At 45.3% G+C, this 22,695-nt stretch overlaps 1 protein-coding gene across 2 annotated transcripts in view; it reads right to left on the bottom strand.

Annotated features, from left to right (window-relative positions):
• Window positions 1-8,773: 8,773 nt before the first annotated feature.
• DEPDC1B (DEP domain containing 1B) overlaps window positions 8,774-22,695 on the bottom strand; it is a 38,618-nt gene continuing 24,696 nt past the window's right edge. Inside the window, exons 8-11 of one of the 2 annotated variants that reach the window (XM_028748658.2) lie at window positions 19,035-19,201; window positions 17,838-18,014; window positions 14,418-14,603; window positions 8,774-10,807 (exon numbers count right to left, since the gene is read on the bottom strand). In XM_028748658.2, the coding sequence (XP_028604491.1) occupies window positions 10,646-10,807; window positions 14,418-14,603; window positions 17,838-18,014; window positions 19,035-19,201 (692 nt within the window). In that variant the 3' untranslated portion in view covers window positions 8,774-10,645. Of the gene's footprint in view, window positions 10,808-12,048; window positions 13,877-14,417; window positions 14,604-17,837; window positions 18,015-19,034; window positions 19,202-22,695 lie in introns of those variants that run through there. The other variant, XM_077936340.1, reaches the window with a different exon arrangement.

The raw sequence follows: 22,695 nt of genomic DNA, 5'->3' as shown, positions 1-22,695 counted from the left end.
ATATTTGAACATGGCTACCATATCACCCCTTAACCTCCTCTTCTCCAGGCTAAACATGCCCAGCTCCCTTAGCCGTTCCTCATAAGGCATCGTTTCCAGGCCTTTGACCATTTTGGTTGCCCTCCTCTGGACACGTTCCAGTTTGTCAGTGTCCTTCTTGAACTGTGGTGCCCAGAACTGGACACAGTACTCCAGGTGAGGTCTGACCAGAGCAGAATACAGTGGCACTATTACTTCCCCTGATCTAGATGCTATACTCCTATTGATGCAGCCCAGAATTGCATTGGCTTTTTTAGCTGCCGCGTCACACTGTTGGCTCATGTCAAGTTTGTGATCAACCAAGACTCCTAGATCCTTTTCACATGTACTGCTCTCAAGCCAGGTGTCCCCCATCTTGTATTTGTGCCTCTCATTTTTTTTTTGCCCAATTGCAATACTTTACATTTCTCCCTGTTAAAGTTCATCTTGTTTGTTTTGGCCCAGTTCTCTAATCTGTCAAGGTCGTTTTGAAGTGTGATCCTGTCCTCTGGGGTGTTAGCCACCCCTCCCAGTTTGGTGTCATCTGCAAAGGCATTACCTTAATAAAGGAACTGGCTTGGCATGCTTGTTCTTATACATTCTACTCTCACAGATACATGATTCCAATTACTAGAAGGGACTCAAGGTATCATCCAGACTGACCCCACCTCTCAAACTCAGAACAGCGTTATGGTTTAAAATTTTATCATGTAACTCTAGCAAAACAAAACAAAATCAAAGAGGCAGGTCAAATATGTATGACAAAACAGAACAGTTTTTTTTTCAATAGCATATCCAATAGTGTATATCAGCAAAGCACAGAAATGCATTCCTCATTCATCAATATTCTATATTTTTCAGGCATTTTCCCACTCACCTTTTCACATCATGGAAAATGTTAAAGGAAGACGGTTGCTAAAATGAGAGCTTGATGGGATAATTGTTCACCTGTGCTTTTCTGCTGCTTTTCTTCTTGCTTCAGAAAGATGCCCACTGTGCAGGAGTCATTGAAATACGAAATTTGTTTATTGTCTGTGTTGTGATAAAGCACATGCAATGGTGCAGGGGAAAGGAACAAGTTCATAGCTGTAGGAGGGGCCTTCTGCCTTCCAGAGGCAACAGAGAAAGATGTCGCCCCTGGGTGTTGTCTGTGTATTTGATAGGATGGCCGGCTGCTGTTAGAAGCTCTAGGCCTCAGTTTTGGTTTCTATTAAAGCAAAAATTAAGTTCCTTTGTTAAGTAGCAGTGCCTGTTCTTACTGAAAGCCTGCCAACCCCTCTGGCTCAACTACAGCATATATGTTACTGCAGGGTGGTTCTCTTTGTTAGAGTCACTGAGGCAGCTGTAATAATTAAGGAAAAGGAATACAGGTGACTTCTGGTTCTGAGAACCAATCAGAGGCTTGGAAGAAAAGGAAGGCCCAACAAGGCCACAATCACACCATCCATTTAAAATGCTATAATACCACTTTAAACTGCCATGGCTTCCCCCAAAGAATTCTGGGAACTGTAGTTTGTTAGGGTGCTGAGAGTTGTTAGAAGGCCCTTATTCCTCTCACATAGTACAATTCACAGAGTTCCCTGGGAAGCAGCATTGTTTGTTAAACCACTCGGGGAACTGTAGCTTTTTAAAAACAAAAAACAAAAAAACGTGATTAAGAATGTCAATACGTTGTTGTATGAGCTGCTGGGAGGAAAGTAAACATATAATACATACAAATAACATGGATATGCTTTACAATGCAATCCCATGCATGATTACTTGAAAGCAACCCCACCCGCCTTGTGGCCAGCAGAATATACTTTCATGTAAACGCGGCAAGGAGTTCAGCCTAACTCTCCTGCTGAAATCATGGAGCTGAAAATAGCTAACTTTTGGTTGTTCTGCAGGCTTGGGTCAGTGGATTCTTCTGTAATCTTACTGTCAATGTGACCAGGCCTCTGTTATTACATTGCTCCTTACATGAGGAAGATACTTTGGTGGGTGATTTATTTATTTTTATTAAAGTCCTCAAACGTTTATAAACAGGAAAGGAAAAGCATGGTAATTCTTAAAGTGTCTGGAGCCTTCCCTTAAGCCAACTTCTAATGAAGGAATTTTAAAATAAAGATAATGCTTATGTTTTGTTTTGTAAGCCTTTTCTTACGTCCTGCTCAGTCGTAGGCTGAGCTTCTTCAACAGGAACATCTGATTGTACTGCATGACATCTGAAAACCAGTTTGGCACCAAAACTCTTGCTTCAACATTCCTCACAGTCTTATACTGCTGGTCAATCTAGCTCAGTGTTGTCCACACTGACTGGCAACAGCTCTCCAACATTTCAGCCGTTTCTGCAGATGCTGAGCCTTGAACCTGGGACATGGCTGATGCTCTACCACTGAGCTACCTACGGCCCTTCCTCTGAAGTCATCATTGCTGTTTCTGAAAGGAGTGGTCCAGGTGTGCTTGGGCCTCTCTCTTTGGATCCCAGCCACATCCTCTATCCCTTATAGGTGTTGCAATTGAACTGTCCATCCCCTTTGCCTTTGAAATAAATGTTCAATTAAAGTATCTGACAAAAAGGAGGAAATGATTCGAGTGTTGACCTTTTAAGTATTTATGCTTAATTATAATAAGCCTAGACCTGGAACAAGATCGACTCTTGCATAATGTTTCGTTTTGTTTGGTCTCGTTTCCACAACATATGGGATGGGTTCCGTGCTGGGTTTCTTTAAATTATATATTATTTTAAAAATAGACTCAATGGGTGCATTGTCCAAGGACTCCAGTATGTGAGTCATCCCTCTCCATTTCTAGATATTTCCTTTCCACTTGCTAATAGAGGCAGGTAAGGATTCCAGAGGACTCTCTCTGTGTGGTTTTTGCTCCCTGCTGCTGGATGGGGAGACATGGGGTGGACGAGACACCAGAGAGTGGTCTTTTTAAGTACAGACACATAGAAGTTATACAAGGACTGGTTTTCAGTGTAAGGGTCTGAAGATGAGTGTGTACACAGGGGCTTTGAGATCCTTGCTGAGCCCATTCAAATCTAGAACTGGGGGAGAAATGTGATTCAGTTTTCATTTAAAGGCAAATCTACCTATTACACACTTTCTGAAACAATATACAAACTGGAACACAAACACCCATCAAAATTTGCACTTCTCCAAACAATGTAATGTATTGAATAAAATGCACATACTAGATAAAGCATGCCTTAAAATGCATATATTTATGAAAGTAACAGACGAAAAAGCATTATATTTGAGGAAACTGTAGATTATGCAAAATTGCAGACAAAAATGTATATATTGGGAGAAAATTCACGAGGGCTTTGATGAGGACTAAAAAAAAAAAAAAAAAAGGATTTGAGAAACTGAAATTGACCGATTCACCCATCCTTATAAATCTCAGTGTCAAAGCTAAGTGAAAGATGTGATGTACTTTTCTATGCATATAGCATCACAGGATTACTTGAGAAGGCTAGCTCAGTTGGTAGAGCACAAGACTCTTAATCTCAGGGTTGTGGGTTCAAGCCCCATGTTGGGCAAAAGATTCCTGTAATGCAGGTTGGGCTAGATAACCCTCATGGCCCCTTCCAACTCTACAATTCTATGAGAAGTCAGCCTATGGGAATAATTTGCTGCATCTGAAGAGGCCCACCCACATCCATCCCCACTCCACCCCACACAATCTAGATATACGAAAAGGGAGGACCATTTTCAACATTTTGTACTTATCTGGATTCAAATTTCCATCACACTCCGTGAGAAAATCGATACTCCAAGATCATAACCAACCAGGGATCAATGTCACATAGTGTCCATTTGTTTCAATGGGACTCATCCAGGTCATCCTAGGACTGCAATCCTAGGGATGCTCTTGAATAAATGCACATAAGGCGGGTCGTAAGGCTCCAATTCTCAAACCATTTTCCTTGTAATCGTCCCAAAGCCCGGTTGCTGCAGCAAATTATTCAAGAGCTGAATTCCAAATGGTTTCTTGTATGTAAAGTGAATGGCTAATAGCAGTGATCAAAAGCAAACTGTCAGTAAGTCTGAGCAATGAACAGTTTTGAATGATGAGGGATGTCCTTTCCTGCTCCTAAGTAAGGACTTAAGAAACGTTGATGGAATGCACAATTCATAAATATTCTGACTGTAACCATGAGTTCCTTGTAACAGACAGCCTCTGTCCCTGTTACTATTTCCCCCTTCAACACAAGATGTAGGATGGGATGGAACATCCTGTTCCATTTTAAATTCAGTTCCCCACATTTCCTCAGCAGTTTACAATTAAAATACAATAAATCCCCATTAAAATATGCATGGAACAACAAAGTAAATAAACAGGGAAGATCAGCTCATCTGTAGCTGTGGGGCTGTTAGGAAGACAGGAAAGCTCTTGGATTTGTGGGAGGAAGCAAAGGATGTAAATTCAATCAATATTGTCCGGGCCCTCACTGCCAGATGAAGAACTCAAACTCCCAAAGGTTTCTGCCAAAGACTTTAATGCTTAAATCAGAGCTGTGCATAAGCAAGGCACAATTACAAGGAAGGTGCAGCAAGAGTGCAGGAGAATACATGTCCGGGAGTCAGCTAAGGTGTTTCTTATGGTTCCAAGGGGTTGCTCGAGAGCAAGCAGGCAAATGCCTCCCTGCTCGGCTGTGAAGCCTTGCTTTTGATGCCAAAATACTTGATCTGTCCAGAGCGCCACTCTCCCGTGGCTGGCTCATTCACTGGCAGAATCCGTGAGTGGGCGGTCCTTAAACCTTCCCCAGCAAAGTAGTTTCTTGACGCCCAGTCTGCGCCTCCCCTCTTGGCGCGAAAGCTTACTGCGCAAGGAGGGCGTGGGTAACGGAGGACCTCTCTCCTCCCCGCTTTGCCCAGGCAAGGTATCCTGGCACTGCCTCCCCTCCTCCGAGCCCTGAAGCTCCTCTCCACTGGAGGCATGGTTACTCTCCTCCGCTGAGGAGGAGCTGCTTCCCACGATCTTTGGGGGCTCTCTGTAATCCATCCAGCTTTTCCCCTCTCCCCCCTGAGCCGATGGCAGTTCCCTGACAGTGTTGATCCATCAAGTAACATGCCTCCTGCACCTTCCTTCTACCAGCCAGAATCCCAAGACCGGGCAAGCGAATGGAAACTACAGCTGGGCTGAGCTTGCAAGGTCCGTTTGTGTCAATTCTGGCGTCTCTGTGCCCTAGGAGGTGGAGATGGAGTCAATGCCTGTTTGGCGTCAGATTCGATCTCAGCGGCCTCCCTCATCACTGACAAGGGAGTGTGCTGGAGGTGGTTCTATGACAGGAGGGATCTGACTAGCTGTGTCCCATGTCACTAGAGCAGAATGCTCCTCTGCCAACCTGCTTGGTCCCTCCCCAAGAACCAGCCCACCATCCTCCATGCTCCTTCCCTGACCCTTCTTGGTCATGTCCCACTGATGCTTTCCCAATCTCTGCTAGGATGCTCCCCAGCTCCAGCTAACTGTGCTCTTCCCAGTCCTCTTCGGGATCAAACTACCAGCTCCACGACATAAAAAAAAAAGAAAGAAATAAAATCCACTTTAATAATCACAGCAATCAGATGGTGGTAAACTTTAGATACAGACCTTCATGCAAGGAAGTTTCCCTGCTGCCAAATCGGCCTGTACCAATTTCCTCTTCAAAACTTGAAGAGAGTCAATTACATCTGATTGTTGTTATGTATTGATGTCATCTCCACAATGACCTTGTTTTTATGATGCTGTAGGTACTTGATAAAAAGCTTCTTATCTTAATGAGCCGTATAGCGCGAGGAAAGGACGGCAAGGTCGAGAGCGTATGTGCTAATAAGACAAGCATTGGAAGTATTTGTGTACTCAGCATCAAAACAAATTGCAACACCTTCCACCTTCCCTGAGAACATTGTTTACGGCTGGCCAAGAGACAGCGTTCTCAACAAGGCCAACGTAAAATTGATTGCATCTGTGGAACAGCCAGGAATAAATAAATGAATTGTTTTATTATAAGTAGCGTTTTCCCTAATAACACAAAGCAGATGAGGCAACAAACAAAATGGGGTGTTTGTGTGTTAAAATCTGTAAGTCTGCCCATTATTAATGCATTACATATTTGCATTACATTACATATCTTTGTTACCTACATAGGCATATATTTCTTTCCCCTCTATCTCTAGTAACACCTATTGAACTCAGTGGGGCTTATTTCTCAGTAAGCATGTATAGAATCATTCAGCACTTTACATAAAAGAGTAAGCAAGCAAATAAATAACATTTTAAATGCCTGAAAGCCTGTTTTTCTATTTATTGTTTTAAACATCATAGCATCAAGAGTTGGAAGGGACCCCAAAGGTCATCGAAACCCACCCTCTGCAATGCAGGAATCACAGCTGCATTTTGAGGCACAACTTGTTCTGCAGCTGGTTAATATTTTGTTATTTTAAATTAAAGCTTTTTTGTAGCCTAGGACTATTTCTGCAATACATAAATAAGAAGTTAAAAATAAACTGAAATGTTATAATGAGGGGTGACCGCTCTTAAACAAGTGGCAAGGAATATATTTTTTCCCACTTTCAGTCTCTAAATACCCAATATATTAGTAGCTCAGGGCATCAGAAAGCTAAGCGATGCCACTATGTATGTAGCTTCTACCTCTTTCATTGAGGTTATGCACGCACATCTCTACTTTAGTTGCTACTGTGGGCTGCCACAGGACTGACCTCTGCTGGAAAGAGTTTTGATTGCACCGTAAGTTTTCATGCTCCGCACAGAACTCCTCAAAATAAACCAAAAATATACATACCTATATTTGAGATTGAGCTTCAAAAGCATCCTCCCTCGTTCCATCATGCAGGTTCACAGCCAACGTATTCTGGGGCAAGAAAACTGACATCACACAGGAGGTTAATCACGTAAAGAGAGCCTCTGGCCAGCAACTATTCCCTGAATCAATGAACTGGAAGTGCCATGTGACGGCTCCTGCTTACATAATTTTCTTGACACATCAGCATTATAAGTAACCCAACGATGGACCTTTGCAATAGATCATGATGACGTTTAGCACTAGGTTCGCCAAAGATGCCAGGACAGCATTTAGCACACCTGGAAGCAAAATGATTATAAAGACGGAGATGGCGAGGGAATAGAACAGAACATCAGACGCAAAGAAACTTACAATATTACCTCCTATCATATTGGGTGCTTCTATAGCTTCAGCCAGTCCCAACAACCTTGTGCTGGTTTGAGCGGGGCCTGACAAGCCTAGTGGCCAGCAGAAAACTAGTTTCTCTCATATAGAAGTTAATACCTGTCAGGGAACTGACATCGGAGCAAAATAGAGAGGCGAGGCTCTCCAATGATGCCGGAGAGGGAACCAGTACAGGAGGAGAGAGGGCTCCCGCGGGGGAAGGAAAATCAGGTGACACCAGGAAGAAAGGAGGGTTGGAGAGCACTTCGGAGGGGAGGCTCCGAGACTCTTCAAGTGAGGTCAGTGAGGAGAGTGGAGGACCACCGATAGGCACGCCCACTCTGCCGCGCAGAGAGGCGAGAAGGAGGCTGTCCGTTAAGGAATTTTTATGTTGGAAGAAGTTTAGGAAACGCCCACTGACGGATTCTGCCAGCGACTGAAGCAGTCGTGCCCAAGGGGGACTGCTCAGCCGGGGAAAACGCAACCGCCTCATGCAGTTCGGAGCAGGTGGAGGTTTACACACAAGCAACCCCAATTCCCATGATAATACCCATAGCAAAACAAATTCCAGAGGCTCGGTTGTGCCCTGTTTGCTGTCAGACACAGTCTTTTGACAACAAGCTTCTGCAACAAGAAATCTATTAGCCTTATAGGTGCCACAATAATTTCTCTCTCTCTCTCCTTTTCTCTTTCTCCCTACCCCTTTTGCCTTGCAGAAGGCCTTTCTGCTAGTCTTAAGCCACTGTTGGATAGACTAGATCAGTGTTTCCCAAACTTGGGTCTCTAGCTATTTTTTTGAACTACAACTCCCATCATGCCTCACTAGCAAGATCAGTGGTCGGGGATGATGGGAACTGTAGTCCAAAAACAGCTGGAGACCCAAGTTTGGGACACTGGACTAGATGGTAGATAGGGAACCTGTGGCCCTCCAGACGCTGTTGCACTCCCAACTTCTATCATCCCAGACCATTGGCTGTGTTGGCTGGAGTCCAGCAACATTTAGAGGACCATAGGTTCCTCACTTCCTGCAACAGACACTTTAAAGGGAAGAATCATTCTCAGGGAAAAGTGAGTGACCTACCACGGAATGGGAGAGAGGAGGCAAACCATCCAATAATGAGCGAAAATAGATCTTTGCCGTGGGTCAGTTTTCTAGCAGGTAGAAATATTCAGTGGAATAGCACATGCCCTCTTGTAGTGCCTCTTGTCAGTAAATCAAGTGGGGTTTGCACTGAGTAGGGGGTAATGCTTTGGTATCACGCCTCAAGCTACAGGTGGGACACACTGAAAAGAGGCTTAAAAAATTGCTTTGAGTCCCTTATCCAGTGAGCAAGGGGTTTCTCAAAAAAAAAAGCTTATTCACAAAATTGCTCTATTGTAAATGACGTTGGTTCCTCTGCCTCCATTGCAACTCAACGCTAAGTTTACCTGGAATTAAATCAACAGAGTTAATTTCTAGAATATGTGCTTAGGAGTGCAAGCATGGCTCAGCTCGAACGGCACCCGCTACAAGTTTTGTCTAAGCAAGCCAACAAAGTTCAACAGGAAATTCTCCCTCACATGAAGTGTGAGATAAAAATGGGCCTGAAGCAAAAACCCTTTAAACCATGGAAGATTTATTCCTTGAAATGTTTCAGAAGTGCAGCATCTTGGGGTACATTCAAAAGTGTTACATTTACAGTATGAACACACAGAGACTTCAGAGTGCCTAGTACAGAGCTGAAGGATCCACATTCAAGTTAGTGCTCAACCATGAAACCCATTAGGTGACCTTGGACCTACTGATTGCGTTCTCTCTCTCTCTCTCTCTCAGGCTAACCTACCTCGCAGGACTGTTGCAATGATAAAGGGTTGGGGGGGGGGAGAGACGACACATGTTTGTGGGCCTGAGCACCTTGGCAGAATGGAAGCAGGATAAAAACTGCATGTCTTTATGTTAGGAACACCAGCTTAGAGGAGCTGGAACCCATTCATTGGTCATGATATGCTCCTGTTGGGTTTTCTGCACCAAAAGGTACAAACTGGAAGCGGTGTCTCTGTAGCAATAGAATTGTTTCAAGTGTGTGGCCATCTTCTCCCTAAGGACAGCACCCACACGAGCCCTACATGCGTGAGAAAGAATGCAGGGGTTCGTGAGAGAAAAACTGTAGAAAGCGATGGAGGCAAACTTTCCAGACTGTGGCAAAAAAAACACCAGTAGCTGTGCAAGCAAGAGGCAGGGGGCACCACAACGCTCCCTGCCCCCCCCCCCCCACAACTAAGACCAAAATATTTCTCCATGATTGGTCTAGCTCTACAATCGAGATCACATGTAGAGCACCTGAAGGCATGATCCTGCACCTCGAGGTCCCTTTCTGAAATGGCTGTTCTTCATCATGCCTGTGACCAAGAACGCAAGCCTGTTGTTGAAATCAGTAGTACAAAGTTTAATTAACTATCTGATCTACAGCTAGTACAATTATCCAGTGTTTCAGGTTCATTCAAGTAATTACAGTACTTTACACCCTTCAGAAATTCGACATTGCCTATATACACAGTAGTTTAAGCTCCTTTTAAGGCTTTCCAAAGTAAGCATGAAGGTTTCCAGAGAGATTGCTGCCACTGCACTCCAGGCAAACCACTCAATGCTTCTTCTTAAGTTTCCAGCTCACGGTTTGCCTAGAGGAGACAAACCATGAACCTGGGTTCAGATGACACACTAAACCATGGCATGCTCAGAGCAGCAGCAGCAGCAGCAGCAGCAGCAGAGACAGTGATCAGTTTTCTCTCCAGGAACCCTCAGGCACATGAGCTCATGCTAAGGCATGGTTTGGCTTAGTGTCATGTCAACCAGTTCACTCCAAGTAGTAACAGATATATAAATGAGCGTTTATCCCATGAACACAACCCCTTCACTCTTCCCCCTTTGTGTCTTTAAAGCAGGGAGTCTTTAATTAACCATGATTGAAAGTAGCCAAGATATTGAGCGAACTTCAAACCCTGGTTTAAGATCCCGGCCTCTTCCAAAGTTCCACAGCTCCCCAGTTCAGATAAAATAGAAAACTATAGTTAATTAGGCTTCCTTGTTTGGTTATAGCTCGTTTAAAGGGAGGAGCAAAAGGGACAGCATGCACAGCCAAAAAGCTTGTTCCGATCTTATGTTGTTGAGATGCGATCATCAAACCAGCTCATTGTTTAAAAAAAGAAAGAAACACAAAGGCTTGGATCCAGACTTTAGTCATTACCATAGGCCTATTGAAATCATGACTAATTTGTCCGCTTGTTTTCCATGGGTCAACTTTAAGCATAGCTAAGTCTGGCTCCAACTGAGTAGATTTACAAAAGAAAAATACTGATAATGGCTCAGCGCAACAGTTTGCTGCCCAGAATTATTTTCCCTCGTTCAGTGTGACTTCAGTAGTCAACGAAATTCCAGCTGTACCAGATTCACAAACCTGGTCATTAATGAGATGCAGTTCATTCAGAGTCTTACATCCGTAAGCTTCTTGTTCTTTGAAAAGGCTGGAAAGGCTTTTTAAATGCCCACCCCAACAGCATTGGTCTCTGTTTGCTTTTTTCTGGAAACAGAACTGCTTCACTTTCAGGAGTAGGAAATCGCTCCTTGTACACCTCAGGATAGGATTTCTGAAACTAGAAAGGAAGCATGCAAAGATTAGCTAATGAATTTATTCGGGCCATTTGAAAGTGGCTTGCTTATTCAAGCAGAACATGTCCAGTCTCTGACTACAAGGGGGGGTGGGGAATGCGTTCATCTCTTGCCAAACATTATGGCAGAGGAACTTACTGCATAACAGTGCTGTGCTGGGAGACTTTTGTTCCACTCTTTGCTCACTAACATCTGGGGTCCCATCTTGTCCCCTCGTGCCTTTCAACATCTACAGAAAGCTGCTGGGAGAACTCATTTAGAGGTTTGGGCTGAGGCTTCATCAATACAGTGGTACCTCGGGTTAAGTACTTAATTCGTTCTGGAGGTCCGTACTTAACCTGAAACTGTTCTTAACCTGAAGCACCACTTTAGCTAATGGGGCCTCCTGCTGCCACCACGTTGCTGGAGCATGATTTCTGTTCTCATCCTGAAGCAAAGTTCTTAACCTGAAGCACTATTTCTGGGTTAGTGGAGACTGTAACCTGAAGCGTATGTAACCCGAGGTACCACTGTATACAAATGGCATGCAGTTAAACTTTCATTTAATTCTAGGAAGGCAGGTGATACCTTGAGCCACCTGGGGGCAGTACTGAGATGGAAGAGGACTCGAAAAGCTGGATCTGTATCCAGATAAGAGGAAAGTACTGCAGCTGGGGAAATCTGCTAATCTGCATGGAGATTTGAATCTGATTCTGATGGGGTGAACAGTCTGTGAATAGGTACAAGGGAGCTGCAGGTGGCATTGCTTGCCAAGAGTGCTTTTGACCGGCAAGGGCTAGGTCAGTAGTGCAGCCCAGTTTCGGAAAAACAGTCCTAGCCACTGTGATCCACCCCCAGTTAAATCCATCTTAGATTACAGTAATACTGTGCCTGAAGCTGCTCTTGCAGAGGATTTGGAAACTGAAACTGCAGAGCAATGTGGTAGTGGGAACCTTTGCAAAAGTTGGGCACACTTATCTTATCTCACCTCTTGCGTACTGGTTAACTTGGTCACCCATTTTCCCCCATTTTAAAGTGCTGACTTTAAAATGATAACATCTGGGGGATGTTATCTGAAGGACCAGTACACCTGTATGAGCTGGCCCAAGTATCTGAAAGCCTCCTCTCTGGGCCTGCAGCAAGAGCTTATAGGGATTTCTCAATGGCAACACCCTTTGAACTCCTTCCCCAGGGAGGTGTGTGTGGCCTCACCATTGCTGGTCTCTTTTTTTGGTCTTTTTTAAAAAAAAACAAACATGTTTATACAAGTCTGCATTTGGCTAAATAGTTTGTACTCAGAAATACATTTAGCTGTTAATTTTTCAGTGTGTGTGTGTCTGTGTCTGTTGTAACTGTATTTTCTTTAAAAAAAAATCAGTATGAAACTTTTCAACGCACAATACAATAAAAGCCAAACTAATCTACCGTATTTTTCACCCTATAGGACGCACTTTTTCTCCTCCAAAAATGAAGGGGAAATCTGGGTGCATCCTATGGGGCAAATGCAGGCTTTCGCTGAAGCTTGGAGAGCGAGAGGGGTCGGTGCGCACCACGCTGCGGAAAGCAGCCTGCCGCCCGGCGGGCAGGGCACCCTGAAGCAGAGCGCCCCGCGTGCCGGACAGACATCCGCAGCGTGGGGAGCCCTGCAGGAGTTCCCCGCAGGGCTCCCCACGCTGCGGATAGCAGCCTGCCGCCCGGCGCGCGGGGCAACCTGAAGCAGGGCGCCCCTCGTGCCAGGCAGACATCGGCCAGCCCCACAAGCTCGGGGGACAGCAGGGAGGCGCAGCGCCGCCATCCCGCTGTCCCCCGACCTGGTTCGGTTTCCCTGACCTGCTTTTGGGGGGGAAATAAAGGGGGGGGGATTTCCTTTATTTCCCCCCAAAAAAACTAGGTGCGTCCTATGGGACGAAAAATACGGTAAATAAAAATAGAAGAGAAAACAAAACACACTAAAATATAAAAGAAAGAAAGAAAGAAAGAAAGAAAGAAAGAAAGAAAGAAAGAAAGAAAGAAAAGAGAAAAAGCAGAAGAAAAGAAAAATACTATCAGAGGGGATCTTAACCCTTGTCCCACACAAAAGGTGGTGGACCCTTTCCAGCTCTCACCTGTATTTTCAAGTCCTGTAAGCTACCTTCTGAGGGCTGTGAGCCCTAAAAGGGGAATCAAACCATTCTTAAACTGCCTCATTCTGGAGGAGTTCCACACTTTCACTACCCTCAAGTTTGTAACTGATGGCGTCTAAGCCATGAAAGTACAGTGTGGTATTTAACACCACACAAACTGCATTTAAACCATAAATTGGTATAACATTTCTGCTAGGCAAGCCTATATTTAGGGACCTTACGATAATGACATCCCATACTGTCATGTGAACCAGGAGGCCTATTATGTCTAGAAAGGGTATTATGGTTAACAAATGGAACCCAGTTGGTTTTGCCACATCCTGAAGGCTATCAGGCTTGTGAGGACATAGAAGCAGGGTTTTTTTCGGTTGGTGGCACCAGTGTTGTGAAATGTTCTCCCTGCTGAAATAGAGCACACCACTTTTGGTATTGAAATTCCACCAACTCTTGGAGACATACCTATCCTCCTCCTAATCTCCTGAAATGAACCTCCTGCTTTTACTGTTGTTGCAACTGTAACACTGTTTTAATAGCCCTGTTTATGATATATTTTAATTATGGATACAAAACTACATGCATTAATTAGAACCACCATGGTGTAGTACTTAGGCGTGTCAGACTGGGAGAACCGAGTCACAGAACTGTATAGCTGATCGTCTTAGTCCAAGCCCTGCAATGCATAAGCATCCAAAAGGGAGGGGGCAAACCCAGACCGGAAGAACTAGCACTTGTAGAGCTGAGATATGAGACAACGTGTACATATTCTTCTCATCTGTGTGTGAGGGAGAAATTAGCCTGCCTTCTCCTGCCAGAAAAATTCCTGTCCGTGCCTGAAAGACCAGAGCTCCAGTTCCAATTCAGCCATAAAGTTCACTGGGTGACCTTGGGCCAGTCACAGTCTATTCTAACTCGGAGGGTTGTTGTGAAAAGCACGTATGCTACCCTGAGCTCCTTGGAGGAAAAAGGTGGGATATAAATGGAATAAAGAAGTGATTTTAAAAACAATCCGTACAGGGCCCACACACATACAGAGCTGTGTTTGTTGTGGGGGTGAGGTGCTTGAAAAATGACTGGGAAACCTGCCAGGACCAGGATCCTGATCTCATGTAAAGAGAGCAGGGGTGGGGATCCCTGGTCCCTAAACCACCCCTGCTTTGCAAATGTTTCCCTTTACAAACATCAAGGGTTTTTTTTTCTGTAGCACTAGTGGGAATATTTACATATGCAATACGTATGCTCTTGTCACACAAATATTTGCAGATGTTCTCATGCCATGAAAATCTTCCAGTGAGTTTACAGGATCAGAACCAACACAAGCAGATTCAAAGGTGACAGATAGAAGGGACAGAGGAAGAAACGAAGACCGGAAGACGCCTATTTACCATTCCCCATGATAGATAAGAGTAAATATCACATCAAAATCCTTTTTTGGGGCTGGGGAACAATGTGAAGAGGAAAGCTTTAAAAGAGAAATTTTGACCATTTATTTTACCTGCTTCAACTTTTTCTTCTTCTCCTTGATGGACATCTCCCGATTCATCACAATTTCTTCCAACAAACCTACCAAGGGTTCTTGGGAGCCATTTGTTCTTTGGTGTTCAAACTCATCTGCGCTGATCTGATGACAAAACGACGGTGCAGGCAAGGTCGAATCTGCATCAGCTCCTGGATATTTTATCTGTGTTAGAACAGGTGGGAGGTATGCTGAGAAAAGGAGCTTAAATTTTGGTATCCCAGGATAAAATCTTTTGTGCACGCCTCCCTCAATGGTTATGATTTGAGATCAGGAGATATACACAGCCAACACTGCAGGACCTTTAGGTGCTATCGCTTGCTTGTCAAATTCCCTCTTGCAAGAGAGATGCAGGAGCAGCGAAATATTTTTATTTTGCCAGGCCTCTCTCCACAGGGACCTACGCTCGTTTTAGAAATCGCCTTGTCTTTTGTGCTGCGTTTTATTAACTGCGCCTTTCATCTTAGCTTTTCAGAACGGATGTTGTAAGCCGCTTTGGGGACACGGTTGAAAAGAGGCACACAAATGCAGGAGTAATAGTAAAAAAATAAATTGTGTGAGAAAGACATTTGCATCTTGGCTTGTGGGTAGATGCCACTGGATGAGTTATTTTCATCTTGTGTTGCAGGTGATGCCAAAGTGACTTAGGACCAAAGGATTAAAGGATTAGAAAGGAGCTTCCAAGGCCCAGGGCCGGGATGGGAGAACATTTTTGGCTCTACGGATCAGCCCTGTGGGCCAAAGTTGGCAGGTAAGCACTGCCACCCACCTGTCAAAATTCCTTGCATGGGAATTTCCAGTTGAGGGCTGGCAAAGCAGTTGTTTCCTCCACCTTCCCACCACTTGACGGGTACAAGATAAATAAGGCAAGGCCCAGCGCTAAGCAAGTTCAGCTGAGGTGAAAGGAGAGTAAGTAAAGGTAGAAAGGTAAAGGACCCCTGGACAGTTAAGTCCAGTCGAAGGCAACTATGGGGTTGTGGCGCTCATCTCTCTTTCAGGCCGAGGGAACCGGCGTTTGTCCACAGACAACTTTCCGGGTCATGTGGCCAGCATGACTAAACTGCTTCTGGCGCAACAGAACGCTGTGACGGAAGCCAGAGCACACGGAAACGCTGTTTACCTTCCAGCCACAGTGATTAATCCACTTGCACTGGCGTGCTTTCAAACTGCTAGGTTGGCAGGAGTTGGGACAGAGCAACGGGAGCTCACTCCGTCGTGTGGATTCTAACCACTGACCTTCCAATCGGCAAACCCAAGAGGCTCAGTGGTTTAGACCACAGCGCCACCCACTGTGATCCTGCTTAGCACTGGGTTCCGGCTTTGTGTGGTGCTTCCGAGGCTCCAAACAACCAACTGGCTGCCGGGTGCTTTGGGAGCTGCACAGATCAGACCTTGGACAAGCCCAGCTTTCATCTGTGTGATGTCAGGTGTAGGGCTGAGTGGCTATGATTGACACTTTGCAGCCCCAAACGGGGAAGGCTGGTGGGCCGCCAAGTGTCAGGAGCCTGAGTCAAGTCAGCAATAAAAAACAAGGTTAACTATTTATTAAAGTATTTTAAAATATTTTTTTAAAAACTAAGTTATCTATTTATTCAAAGAATCCAAAACAGCTCAGGCCTAGTGATTCCAGGGACTTCCCAATAGGTCTTGCCCCAATGAGGCAGTTGTGAAGACTGAAGGTCCCCACTATCCCACCCCTTTCTAAGGCTCCTCCTCTCTGGGGTCTTTTCCAAGCAATCTCAAACTGTGTTGGCGCACAACCAATCTCTGTTCTGCTCTTTTCATTTCTATGTCTTTTTAGGGGTCGCAGGAGGAGGAGACTCCTTGGATTCTTCAGCAGCTTGACTCCACTCCTTCCGAGCCTCCGCTTCAGCCTGGGAGTCTAAACTGCTCTCTGCCACAGCCTCTCCCTGCTCACTAAACCCTGTTACCTCTTCTGCTTCTGACACCTCCTCCTCCCAGTCTGCTCCCTCATTGTCATCTCACCACCAAAGCTGGTGCCTTCTTCCACTCCTCTGCAGCCAGTCAGCCTCTGACACCAAGACTGGCCTGCAGGCTGGAGGTTCCCTATCCAGTGCAACTTCGTGGTCAATTCAGGATCCACAACACAGCATGCAGCTACTGCATCCCTGGCAGGTGGCCATCCGACCTCTGCTTAAACACCTCCAGCAAAGGAGAGTGCACCACCACCTCCCAAGCCAGTCTGTTCCATTGTTAAAGCAGTTTCTGCTATTAGTGTTGGCGCTGGCACCTGCTTCCCTGCCAACTTCTATGCACTGGTTCTTGTCTGGAGCAACAGAGAACATGCCTCCGCCATCTTCTGCGAGGCAGCCCTTCTGATATTTTAAGATTGCTATTGTGTCCCCCCTTTGCCTCCTCTTCTCTAAGCTAAACATGCCCAATTCTTTCAACTGATCCTCACAAAACTTGGTTCTATCCTGGTTCCCCTCCTCTGGGCACACTCGAGGGAAAAGGGAGTGTTGTGGGAACATGAGGAGAGGGGTGGACCCTGCCATCATCATCTGAGGCCCTTCTTCATGTGCCTCTCCCACAAGAGGTCTAGAGGACAGCAAGAGGACAGCAAAATGAGAATGGGCCTTTTCTGTGGTGGCTCCCAGTTCATGGAATGCTCTCCTCAGGGATGCCTGGAGCCTTCATTCAACCAGGCCTTGGGCTGATTAACATTCTATGGCATTTTAAATGTGTCGCTGGAAGGTGGGGTCTCCACCACTGGTCCAATTCTCTTTCACACACAGCCTTTCCCCTGCACACTGTCACAAATGTGCCCTTCCTCCTCGTCCAACCTTGTACCCTACCTCCTACCCCATGTCCAACTGACGGAACTGGAAGCAACCAAGAAGCATGAGGGAGCACAAGCCCTGCTGGTTGTTCCCGTTACCAAATCAGCTGGGCAACTGGAAGGCGTAGGATGGAATCTTAGTTATGCCATCATGTGCCTCTGCTGTATGATTCCTTCATCCTTTCCCCCCACCCCCAGCTGTTTGGCAGGCCATGGGGAACAAGAATGCTAGTATGGGGTTATTTTGATAGTGGAGCCCTGGTTGGGCAATCTGTAGCAGGCTATAAGAAAGGCCTGAAAGAGCTGCCTGCTGCCCACAGGTGGTCCAGAGGCTCACAGGCATTAATGGCCAAAGTGTGGCAATGGAAGATATGGACAAAACAAACAAGAAATGTAGCAATTCTAGAGCAGCAACCTTAACAATACAAATGCTCAGAAATAAGACCCACTCAATTCAGTGGTGCTTACTCCCTGATAAATGCTTATTGGATTATAGCTACATGTCACTTTATTTGTTGCATGAGAAGAACTGGTTTGGTTTTAAGAAGGTAATAAAGAACTGAGTTGGGGAGAAGACATTTCTGTTCTACAGCTCTCACCTGGACCCTTTGGAGATGTGCTACATGCTCCTCTATTTTAGCTTTCAGGGCACAAGGTACGCTTAAGATCTCTTGAGATTTGTCCATCAAGAATGACACCAGTTTAGCAGCCAGAAGTTCATCCAAGTCCACATCATCCTTGGAGCAAAGAATACAGCGAGAAAAGGACTGAACCATCTGAAACAAAAGAAGACTGGTTATCACAACAACACTTTCTTATTCATGGGTCTTCCCCATTCTTGCCATACCAAACACTCTCAAAGTGGCTTGCAAAAGGGGAGCACAGACTTCAGATTTTCAGGAGGTACTTTGTGCTTGACTAGAACCCCCAAAATCCACCAACAGGACCCAGGTGCAAAAGATGTACACTTTGAATTAAACAGCAGGGTGCCTCTGAGCAGCTGCTGAGCCCAGGGATTCGTTTCAACTTTCAGAACCAATCTCAGCTCACAGACCTTTGACGCACAACAACATTCCTGGCTACCTCCAAGTTTTCTTCATTTCAGCCGCCTAATCAGCATTAGGGGAGTCACTTTTTAAAAAAGCTATTTGAGACATTTTTGTCTACCTACTGTACATGAGCAAGAGATCTACCAGAGGATCCCCATCAAACACCTGCTGACCCCTGGGCTTCCTGGTCCCATCCACCCTCAAAGATGGCTGAGCACTTTGGTTCAGTGCTGGTGCCATTGAAGACCTGCTTCCAGAACTGTCAACAGCTGAACAAGACAGAAGCTGCCACTGGGGAGGGGGAGGGGAGAGGTTTCCTAGAGAAGGCAAGGTGAAAGCCAGGCTGCAACCTGAGAATGAGCGCCAACAAAACTGGAGGAGAGATTCCTCCCCCTGTCCTGCCCTTCCCTATCAGCTCCCACTCCCTGCAGCACACAGTATGTCTGATGCTGTGCAGCAGGAAATGCATGGGGAGAGAGACAGACAGAGGGCAGCGATGGGAACTGGGTGGGAGAACCCACAGCTGCTAACTCTTGTCAGCTCTATCAAACACACAGCGTCTGCTGCAGGTTGCAACCTGGCGATTCATGTTACACAGGCAGAGAAAGGGAGAACTTCCACGCCACACCCTCGGTTAAATACTTTGCTGCTTTCTTTTTTGTAACTAAGGAGAGTCTTTCCCCCAAAGCAATTCCAGGAAGATTTCGCAAGCCCAGCTCGGTCTCTCAGTTCCCAGAAGACGCTCACCAGCGTTCTCGTCCCGACTGTATCTGAGAGGGGTGGCAGATCTTTATTTGAGCCAATCCTGGCCAACAGAGTCATCAGCAGCTGCAGCTTTCGGCGGTTCGCTGGTGGAAGGAGGAGGCAGCAAACCCGCAGAGCTTCAATGGCCAGCTTCTCTTTCTGCAGGAGACCTGGGTTGGAGAACATGGAAGGAGAGCACACTTCAATGTCGGACGCTTCTCACAGCTTATTTTCCAAAGGGGGGGGGGGAGGTCTAATTCTTGCAGGCAAGACATCTACTGGCACACTATTCAATGGTTAGCAGAAACCAGAATCGCCTTGTTAACCATAGTTTGCAAATCAGCTCAAGCTCTGGCTATTTGCAGTGAGAAACCTCATTAGCTTTAACCACAGTGAGTGCCAGGGCACAGAAGAAACAATAATCTATTGTTGAAAGGGCGGGAGGGAACTTTGTGATCCTGAAGAGAGGAGGAGGAAGGAGAATTTGAGTCCAAGGCCTTCTCTCAGTCCTATAACCATAAGAGACCAGCAGTATCTCTCAGGGCAACATGCAAGTCTCTCAGGGCAACATGCAAGTCAAGTCTAGGCTCCAACCAAGCCTTATCTGTCAGTTTTGCTAACAGGTTCTCTCTCTCTTAACTTTTCTCTCCCTCCTGATTGGCTGACACTTCACCCAGTCTCTTCTGGGTCTGCAGGAAGATGACCCAAGGTCTGTCCATCACAGAAGTTAAGTACATGTTCATCTCCCGCTTTCATTGCCCTCTGTTGCTGCCTTTCTCTGTGGTTTCCCTGCACCTCTTTTAGATTGTAGGCCCCTTCAGGGCAGGATCTAGACACACCTGTTTTTTGCATATAGATGCTACTATATCATAATTACCATGAAGAATTCTCAAGATACTAATGTACATAAATCTCACATCCCATTCCAAACATACCATTTAGCTTTACAGTCAAACTCTTATCCAACAGGTTTTAAGGGGTGTGTGAGAGAGAGAGCTATATAAAGGAGAAATTAATTTCAGCCAAAAATGAAATGTCAGCAAGCCAGCAGACTAACCATAAAAGGCATATATAGTACATATACCTCTAAAAAGTATATGTACAATTCACAAACATATCCTTCATAAATCTTTTTTTTTATTTCAACACAGAAATCTTCTAATTGATGGAGAATGCAAGCCAAACTCTGCCAACTGCATGTGAAATAATAATAATAATTTATTATTTCTACTCTGCTCTGGGGTTTCCCCAGCCACTCTGGGCAGCTTTCAACAGAACATTAAAACCAGAATAAAACTTCAAACATTAAAAACTTCCCTAAACAGGGCTGCCTTCAGATATCTTCTAAAAGTCGGATAGTTGTTTATTCCCTTGACATCTGATGGGAGGGCGTTCCACTACTGAGAAGGCCCTCTGCCTGGTTCCCTGTAACCTCACCCAAGTCAAACATAATGAAGTATCAAAGTCATATTAGCAGAGACAACATAAAATAAATTCTATAAAAAGCCTGAGTTTTCGCTCCTATGGCCCAGTGTGGCTCCCAGAGCCAGTGTGGTGTAGTAGTTAAGAGCAGTAGACTCGTAATCTGGTGAACCGGGTTCGCATCTCCGCTCCTCCACATACAGCTGCTGGGTGACCTTGGGCTAGTCACACTTCTCTGAAGTCTCTCAGCCCCACTCACCTCACAGAGTGTTTGTTGTGGGGGAGGAAGGGAAAGGAGAATGTTAGCCGCTTTGAGACTCCTTAAAGCAGGATATCAAATCCAAACTCTTCTTCAGTGGTAAATGGTTTTGAGGTTCAATCCATAACCTTGCTGCCCTGCACTGATAGATCGCCGAGCCTAGCATATTCTAGGTACACGTAACCTTGAAATCCGCAGAACCGGCCTAATTAAGGTTGCAGGCTTCCACATTTGGCTCACAAGGTTGTTCTGGCCATGCTAAATGCCCTGGCCCTACAACTGAACAATATATGAACTCACTATGGTAGAGCATGAGTCTTGCTGGGGCTTGTATAGAGTTCTGTGCATGGGGCTAATCACTGGGGATTGCAAATCACTGTGCCTTTGATTTCAAACTGCATGAGCAGCACATGGTTGCCTGATGAACCATTTCCCCATCCCTGCTCTAGATTCTGCCTAGCCCACAGCCTGCGCAAGAAATGAAAACACGGTGCAAAAGTTTTAATCTCTTTTGACAATCTCCCAGAGAGAAGCTACGTGCATGGACTGCCGCCCTGTACCTGGCCAGGAGTGGTGGCCCCTTGCAAAGATAATTAGCAATAACTACATATGTTCTAGAATAAAATGGTGTGCCGGAGCTTGGCTTCCTGCACAGGTGTTGGAGAAGGCGGCAAAATTGTTGTGCATTTGTGACACATCCAGTAGCTCAGGGTTCACTCCCAGGGCTGAGTGTGAACCGCCAAATAAATTTGCAGTTGCAGGCAAAGACAAATGGCAGCAGCTCTGAATCACTAAGAAATGATTCAGTTCCCACATCACTGCAACCTTGAATTTCAAAACATCTCCTGAGATAGTAAACACGATCGTTCAAGACTGGTAAACTCTGACTTTTAACAGTTATATCTTTCGGGAATTAGCATAACCATGTTTAGGGTGCAGTAGATTCCTAGAGTTTCAAGAAAACCGCAGTAGCTGCAACCTTTCTGCTCTTCTCTTTTTCTTTTCTTTTTAAATGATATTTATTAAGAATTTAAAATTTACAGAAAAACAGAAAAAGAAGAGAGCGAAAAAAGAAATTAAACAATACAAGTCAACAAAAAGTAAAAAAAAAATGCAAAACACACAATGCATCAAAACCAAAAACAAAAGCAAAAAAAGAATTAAAAACAAATCCAATATTCCCATACCTTTCTGTTCTTCTCATCTGCACTGCCTCCCTGAAAAGAGGTTTCATCTCCAGGCTTGGGAGAAATCCCAGGTCAAAGTTCTTCCCTTCAATCCCTAGCCATGCCTCCAGCAGTGGAGTAACTTTACACCCACCTGAGACCTGGGGCAACCAATCCCCCTCTGCACACAGACTGACACCCTTCACGTCCATATGATTTATTGTGTTTTATATTCTGCTAGAAAACGTCCAGAGTGGCTGGAAAAACCTAGTGGGGCACTGGCACTGGTGGGGCACTGGCAGTGTTCTTCCAGGGGCATTGCGAGTGTGAAAGGGTCTCGTGGTAATTCACAAAGCCCTAAACAACTTGGGCCCAAAGCACCTCAAAGTTGCCTGATTGCTTATGGAATCTTCAAATTGCAGAATTGGAAGGTACCCCCCCAAGGGTCATCTAGTCCAACCCCAGCCATGCAGGAATCTCAGCTAAAGCATCCATGACAGGTGGCCACCCAACCTTTCAAGGAAGGAGAGTCGACCACCTTCCGATGAAGTCCATTCCACTGTAAAACAACTCTTATTGTCAGAAGTGTTCCTGATGTTTAGTCAGAATCTCCTTTCTTGTAACTTGACGCCATTGGTTTAAGTCCTGCCCTCCAGAGAAGGAGAAAACAAGCTTGCTCCCTCTTCCACGTGACAGCCCTTAATATATTTGAAGATGGCTATCATATCTCCCCCTGGAAAAGACCCTGATGTTGGGAAAGATGGAGGGCACAAGGAGAAGGGGACAACAGAGGATGAGATGGTTGGACAGTGTTCTC

This window comes from Podarcis muralis, chromosome 11 (genome assembly GCF_964188315.1).
Source record: "Podarcis muralis chromosome 11, rPodMur119.hap1.1, whole genome shotgun sequence".
Taxonomy (NCBI): domain Eukaryota; kingdom Metazoa; phylum Chordata; class Lepidosauria; order Squamata; family Lacertidae; genus Podarcis; species Podarcis muralis.
Note: the sequence above shows the minus strand (reverse complement) of the source record. Positions and strands in the feature narration are given on the sequence as shown.